The following is an 8,200-nucleotide window of genomic DNA, read 5'->3' as shown; positions in this document are numbered from 1 at the left end:
AACAGTTGGATTTGATTTCTTTGTGGTGCAGCAGGAATATTTAAAGACCTGAAATTATTTGAAAAGAATGTGCAATAATTTTTAGACACACTGCATCTTTGACCGCTATTCCAGAAGTTATACTTTCAAATATAGATGGGCCAAGATGAAGAAGTAGGTAGTGCCAAGGGAAAAAAGCAATTAATTATGATTAATGAAATTATGAAATATTCAGTATGAAGTATTTCCCCTGTTTTCTGTCGCTCTGAACAATGCACAGAAACCCAGTAGAAATATTGGTAGCATTTTGGAAGTTGAAAACAAATATTCAAGAAGGATGTTTGTTTCTCTGATTCCAAGCTGTGCATTTTCATCTTATTAAAAGATGAAGGTTTGGATGGCACTTCAGAGAGCAATGTGTCTTGACTCTTATAACCTCTCTTCTCTTTGTTCTCCACAAAACTCAGTTAGAATAAAGTAGACATTTTTAACTCCATTTTTTGTTTGTTTGAGGATGGAAGAATCAAAACTTTTATTATACTGGTTTGGTTTCTAACTAAGCCATACCTTGATGTTGTCTTACTAATTCTTATGTCTGTAAGTTAATTTTCCAGAGTCAACACTAGCAAACAATTTAAGATCATAGATTTGTATAGGATTTCACTGTGATTTACTTAACTTAGTGGAGTGGCTTATAAATTATAAGCCTTTTTTCAAGCATCCCTCCTCTTCTTTTAACTTAACATACTTTCTATGTATTTACATAATTATCTTCTCTTTACAAAAGTTTAATATTGTTCTTTATGAAAAATAAATAGCAAAAATATAATGGCATTATTTTCCATAATATTTTTTTAAATCTGACAACAAACTGAGAATCTGTAGCTATCATCTTGATTGGTTTTTCTCTGTCTTTTTTAATCTCTAATGTATTACTAATTTAATGCATATTTCTATTATTTTTGCCAGGAATTTCCAAAACATGATGGGGAATCATACACTCATTGTCAGTTTTCAGCTACTAGATTTTCCTGAACTACATCAATTTGAACATCTTATTGGATTCATTCTTCTTGTATCATATATGATTACTTTAGCTGGAAATATCATGATTATCATCCTGGTTATTCACGATCCCCAACTACACATCCCCATGTACTTTTTCTTAGGTAATCTTTCTTGCTTAGAAATTCTAATCACAACATCCATTATTCCCAAAGTACTGGTGAGTCTTTTGCTGGACAACAAAACTATTTCATACCCAGGGTGTCTTTTGCAGTGCTATTTTTTCTTCTTCCTGGGAAGCAGTGATTTTGTCCTTTTAGCAGTCATGTCATATGATCGGTTTGTGGCCATTTGCAATCCTTTGCAATATCCAGTGATCATGAGATTTGAGTTCTGTCTATGGCTAGTTATTGGCTGTTATGCAACAGCTTTTTTGGGAACTATTCTCCCCACCATACTAGTTACAAATCTGTCTTTCTGTGACAGAAATCAGATTGATCACTTTTTCTGTGATAGCTTGGCCTTGATGAAACTGGCCTGTACTGACACTAAACTTTTGGAGTTAATAAGTTTTTTCTCATCCTCAGTGATTGTGGTAGGCTCTTTCATTAGCACCATTATATCATATGTTTATATAATCATAGTTATTGTCCAGATTCCATCTTCTTCTGGAAGGCAAAAGGCATTCTCTACTTGTTCATCCCACTTAACTGTGGTTAGTTTTGGGTATAGCAGTTGCATTTTCATGTATGTAAGGCCTTCAGGCAGCAATCCATCAACAAATAAAATTGTTTCTCTAATCAATACAGTATTGACTCCTCTGTTGAGCCCATTCATATTCAGTTTGAGAAATAAGCAAATGAAAGAGGCTGTAAAAACAGTTTTCATAAAGCACGCAGTCTACTCAAGTTAATTCACATTCTCTCAATGGAGAACTTCTGGAAGTTGTAAGAAATCTTTTTCTTGCTTTGTGATCAAGTTAACATGATCAAGTTCAAGTTAAATATTTGTGTAGACATGAAAAAAATAAACAACCCCTCCTTTCTTCATGTCATATTAGCAGTTGATGAAAGAGTTGATCTTCCTACCTATAGTATAATCTGCACCTCAGAATTGCACCTTAGGAAGAAAACTATGGATGAATATCAAGAGGAAAAAATGCTGGCAGGATTCTTTTTTCTGCAATATAATTAAAAGGGATTGATAACCGAATATTCTTTCTACTAGATAAGGAAAATTGGTGGATTCCTATAATTTTGTATTTAAAATAATCAATTGTTAATAAATATTGGTATTTAATATTAAGACAAGGTAGCTATGTAGAAATATTTAGTTTGCACTATTTTTTTTAAAAAAATATTGTGTCTTCTTTTTTTACAATTGTGTGCCAGTGCATTTCAGTCTACAAATACATTTCTAATGTGAGAAAGTGAACTAAGTGTTTCTACTATACATTTAATAGACCGAAAAAATGACATTGTCTCTGAAAAGCAAAGCAAATGTATCTCTTGAAAATTGACTTCATGTTCTTATTTTATTTAATTTCATTTTTGGATGATCAAATGTTATGAAAATGCTTGGACAATTATTAAAGTAATGAAAACATTCTGAAAAGATTTTGCTGTTGCTGCTTTAGAAAACATAATAAAATTGCTAACTTCAGGCTTTCCCTCCCCACTGAATTTTATTCCTAAAATATTTGCTCATCCTTAGATAGCAGAAAACAAAATGAAATTTCTTGATCTTCTTTCTCCACCAACTATCTCTATTCATGTTCTGAAACCCTTGCTTTCTTTCATGGGGATATAGTAAGGGAAATTGTTGCCAATGAATGTTTATTCCATAGTTAACTTGTTGAAGAATAGAAAAAAAACATTAATGAAAATGAAGAGATAGCTCAGAGCACAATTATGAAAACCTATATTCTTTATACTCATCCATTGCCAATGTGTGAATGACAAAGACAAAACTATGATCTAGGATATTATACATGAAGACATGAAAAAGAGGATATCCAATTCAAATGTGGTTGTTTATTTATTTATTTATTTATTTTATTTTATTGGATTTATATACCGCCCTTTCCCGAAGGACTCAGGGCGGTTTACAGGGTACTTAAAACAGTGATACAAAAATTAAAAACAATTAAATTTAATCCCTGAGAATAAAACCCCAATTAAAACTAAAAACTCTCAGCCTGGGCCGGGGAGCTGGAAGAGCCAGGTCTTCAGGTCCTGGCGAAATGAACGAAGGTTGGGGGCAGTCCTAAGTTCCACGGGCAGCTGGTTCCAGAGGGCAGGTGCACCCACAGAGAAGGCCCTCCCCCTGGGTGTATGTCAGTATTTCCTTCTGTTCTCCAGAAGATTTAAAAAAAACTCACAAAAAATTAGATATCTGATGAATGGTATGATTAGGTTTAGACACAACAAGATGATAGTGATAACTGACAAAAATGAGCATGTATGGATGGATACTTTGCATGTGACATAATAATATTGTCCATAATTGGCTGTTCACAAGTATAATGGATTTCCTTTTCCTATGCTAGGGAATAGAACCACTAAATTTACATTGATTGTTCTGCTGAAAACGCTTTCTAAATGCTGTAGCACTAATACCATTCCTACTAAGCTTCAGCTTGAAAATAAATTTATTTTAGATGAAATGAAAATGATGGACAGATGGTAAATACCCTTTTCAGTTACTAGTAATAGAAGGCTGTTGCTATATTACTTACGTGTCTCTATTCTTGCACAAATAATTAAGACATAAGTACAGAAATAAAATGCATGTCCTATGGATAACTTTAACCATAAAACTATGTATTAATTTAAATGATGAAAAACTTATTTAAACCAAAAAGGCATTAGTAGAATTGGAATGAAAACACAGTGGAACTTTTACTTTTTTAATTTAAATCTGTTTCCTCAATTCTCCTATTATATCCATTATATAGTTCAATATATTTGCTATAGCTACTTTATAAGCAACAAAATCCATTAAACATTCAAAGATATAATAAAAGTATGCATGCCTAATTTTGTTTAGCAACATATTCTGATTTATTTACATATAAACATTGAAATTTTACCCAATTTATTCTAACACTAGCTGAATTCTTGCACCTTATTCTGTATATAAGAATAAAAGTGGCACCCTTTCCTAGATTCATTCAGTTATAATGCCTTGTTATATAATAGCTATAAACAGGGCTTTTTTCCTCATAGAACGCTCAGAACGGAGTTCCGGCACCTTTTTTGGATGGAACCTTGTAGGGTAGGCAAGGTGGGTTGTATGACATGTGTGAGTTCTGGCACCTTTTTCTTTTACAATAAAAGCACTGGCTATAAAACAAACAAGTTAAATTAATTAACTTTCACTTAATAGTTTAATACCTCAGGTGGAAACCAAAGTTTCTTCTTAGGAACCTTTGACTGGAAGATCATGTACTGATTTTGATATTTCGCTTACTTTAACAATGCAGCTTGGTAATCTGCCCTCATAACTAGGATCATGTAGCTTCTTGTTGAGTGGTTCAGTGTTACTTTAAAAAAAATCAATAAGTGACCTACATGGAATTTGATTAGTACCAAATGCTATGTAAAACTATATCTGTATCTGTAGCTATCTACATATTAGTTGGATTTCAGTGACAATATAAATTACCCTGATAAACAATTTTTGTGTGGCTTTAACCCCACTTTGCCGATACGAAGTAGAAACTTTATTATATCCTTCAGAGTTCAATTATGGGATTTCGTTTCCATTTTGTTTTATCAATTTACCCTGATGCTAAGTTATTGTAGGTTGTTGCCATAGTCAATCTTTGAACCCAGAAAATGCCTAGTTTCCAGCATATCTCCATAGAAATAAAATTACATAATCATATAACCAAAGGTCCATTTTAGTCTCATTTTGAGAGCTTGTGACTGGAGCTTCCTAAGAAGTTTTAAAAAAATAAAGACAATTGAAAGTCATACAATATACTTACTCCATGCAAATATAATTCTGAAGATTATTCTATACTTCATAATAAGAAAAGTTCATTGAAGCTTATCATATGGAATTCATGGTTACAGGCAGGCAGATTATAGGTAGGCCTCAATTTATGACCACAATTCAGCCCCAAATTTCTATTGCTAAGTGAAACAGTTGTTACGTGAATTTTGTCACATTTTATGACCTTTCTTGCCATAGTTGTTAAGTGAATCAGTGCAGTTGATAAGTTAGAAACATGGTTGTTAAGGGAATCTGGCTTCCCTTTTGACTTTGCTTATAAGGAAGTCACAAATGGTGATCACATGTCTCTTGGACACTGCAACCGTCACAAATATAAAGCAGTTGCCAAGCCTCAGAATTTTGATCACATGACCTCACATAAGTGTGAAAAAGGATCATATTTTTTCCAATGCCTTTATAATTTTGAGTGGTCACTAAATGAACTGTTGTAAATGGAAGACTACCTGTGCACATTACATCAAAGACAATCCTCCATTATTTACATGAGAAGGAGCAGATAAGACAATCATATTTTAACTATAGTTAGGAACATAGTTGAGATCATTCCATTAAACTCATGTTACAATTGTATATTTGAACATATCTGATATGATTTTGGAATTGAGGTTTGAAAATGTTGCTATAGCAACTACATACGCCAGTACATTAGAAATTATACATATAGTAAGCTTATGAAATTTCAGTTTACTGATTTTTGAAACAAGTGCAATGTAAAAATAAGAGTAAATTAAAATGTGCAACCATATTTCATTGCTTTACAAGCAACATTGGGCATGCATCTTCTGAATTAGTTTCTGAAAGGCTCCTCTGAAATCATTATTCTTCAGACTGTAAATTACAGGATTCAGAAGGGGTGTTATGACAGTGTAGAAAATAGATATCACTTTATTCAGCTCTGAGGAAAAGTTAATATTGGGGTGAACGTACATTGAGATCATAGTGCCAAAATATATTATCACCACAGCCAAGTGGGAACCACAGGTGGAATAGGCCTTTTTCCTTCCAGAAGCAGAGGGGATTTTTAGAATAGTAAAAATGATGAAGGCATAAGACACCAAGGTAAGCAAGAAACATGTAAAGAGGACCAACAAAGAGAGCACAAATATAGTAATCTCCGTGACTGAATTATCAGAACAAGAGAGCTTCAGCAAAGGTGGGATATCACAAAAGAAATGATTGATTTGATTGGATCTGCAGAAAGATAATTTGGAGATCAACAAAGATGGCAAAAGTCCAGTGATGAGACCAATCACCCAAGACCCAATTGCCAGTCGACTGCAGGACTGACTGTTCATGGTTACTGTGTAATGCAATGGATCACAGATGGCCAGGAATCTGTCATATGCCATCACAGATAAAAGAAAGCATTCTGTTGCCCCCAGGAAGACAAAAAAATAGAGCTGGGTTATGCATCCATTGTAAGAGATGGTGTTGGTCTCCCAGAGAAGACTGCTGAGCATTTTAGGCACAATTGTGCTGGTATACCAAATCTCTAGGAAAGAAAGGTTTTGGAGAAAAGCATACATAGGAGAGTGAAGACATGGCTCCAACTTGACCACTGCAATGATAATCACATTCCCTGTGACAGTTAATATATATATAAGTAAGAATAGAGCAAAAAGGGTGATCTCCCACTTTGAAAAGATCTGAAACCCTAGAAGCTGGAATTCAGATATGTTGCTGTGATTCTTCATTTGCTGCAATGTTCTTAGGTTCTCTTGCAGGTGTAACTCAATTGTAATAGATTACTTCAATGAAGAGTGAGGAGACCTATGTCTAATAGCATCTCCAGGTTACCATTCTTTATTTCTCAAATTTAAGAAACACCATGAGATGATCAATCCTTATCATGACCTGAAATATTAAAAACAAGAAGCAAATATTTCTTGCTTGTCTCCAAGAGAAATGATGGGGAAATCCACAATGGTCTTGTCAATTTCAACCTTATTTCTTTGTCTAGGCTAAGGGGAAATTTCAAATGTTTCCTTTAAAATGCTTGAAACTCAGGAACAAGAGGCAATTGCTTGCTTAAATAGGAGAATGGAGCATCACAAATTAAACTAAAGCTTCTCTGTTGATTTAGTTACAGTACAGCTGGATCTTAATTGTGATCAAAATGTGCTGACAGTGTTTGAACTCAAAAATTCCGAGCTGTTTTCAAAGGTCTAGTTCAGAATTCTAGTGTGAATATACTGAAAGAGACAGAGAATATATGAAAGAGACAGACAGGCAGAAAAAATATGATAGCAGCTGTACATAAAATTATAGGTTTTAAAAATAACAATGATGAATGAAGTTATTATACTTGTACCAGAGCAAATACCATTCTTTGGTTATGTTTGTTTATTTTTTGAAATGAAATTATTAAATGAATTGTTATTGTTCTCTAGGTTTTAGAAGATTTAATACTGTTTCCAACAGTGGCCAACTATAATATATCTAGGGAGTTTACAAATAGGATATATAACTCTGATTTTTCTTTTCTCCAATACCTGCTTTTCAGATATGGAGTATCTTTGGATTTGGATAGTCCATTTAGCTCTCATACATAGTAAATGAATTCATTTAAACCTTCCTTGAAATGACCTAATTTAACAACCATTGCCTATTCTGAGATATATTACTGGATATTATTTCTGGGCTATGTACTGTGGAGTTCAATGTCCTGACTGATAACTTGGATGAGGACATCAATGCTTATTCAATCCATAAGTGGGATAATAATCTGACTAAATTAAAGTAAAATAATAACAAACTAGACAATCTAAGCATTGATGGAAATCAGGTTGATATTCAATACAAATAAATATAAATTTTATATTTAAATAAAATACAAGAATTAGAAATGATATTAGTTATTCACAGAATTATCTATGAGCAGCTTGCACATTATGTTGAATACATTGTATGAAATTATATTTTTGATAAATTGCAATTGGGGTAGTTATTTTGATGAGAAGTTGTTTTATTCCATCTATGTTGTGGTTATTAAAAATTTTCATGGAGCTCAATACAGAATTAAAATAATTATTTTATTAGTTTTATATGAATGGATCGTGATTATACCTGGGAAATCTCAGAATAAACTTCCCTTCAGTATGTGCTGTGATCAGGATCATAAGCTTATCTATAAATATCCAAAGAAAAATAAGCAGTAACAGTTAATCAACAACAAACTAAACTGACACTTTAGTCC

The 8,200-nt window shown here is 33.0% G+C and overlaps 2 protein-coding genes across 2 annotated transcripts; one reads left to right on the top strand and one right to left on the bottom strand.

Annotated features, from left to right (window-relative positions):
- Positions 1-1,132: 1,132 nt before the first annotated feature.
- Positions 1,133-1,897, top strand: LOC310650092 (olfactory receptor 6M1-like; the record flags this gene model as incomplete). The annotated part of the gene is made up of 1 exon (XM_083378926.1): positions 1,133-1,897. One exon carries the CDS (start codon positions 1,133-1,135, stop codon positions 1,895-1,897), a length of 765 nt encoding a protein of 254 aa, XP_083235052.1.
- Positions 1,898-5,759: 3,862 nt separating this feature from the next.
- OR11L1 (olfactory receptor family 11 subfamily L member 1) lies at positions 5,760-6,698 on the bottom strand (the record flags this gene model as incomplete). Its single annotated transcript, XM_083378924.1, has 1 exon — positions 5,760-6,698. The coding sequence occupies one exon, from the start codon at positions 6,696-6,698 to the stop codon at positions 5,760-5,762; it is 939 nt and encodes a 312-aa protein (XP_083235050.1).
- Between the last annotated feature and the right edge of the window lie 1,502 nt (positions 6,699-8,200).

This window comes from Vipera ursinii (assembly GCF_947247035.1).
Source record: "Vipera ursinii genome assembly, chromosome: Z".
Taxonomy (NCBI): Eukaryota; Metazoa; Chordata; class Lepidosauria; order Squamata; family Viperidae; genus Vipera; species Vipera ursinii.
Note: the sequence above shows the minus strand (reverse complement) of the source record. Positions and strands in the feature narration are given on the sequence as shown.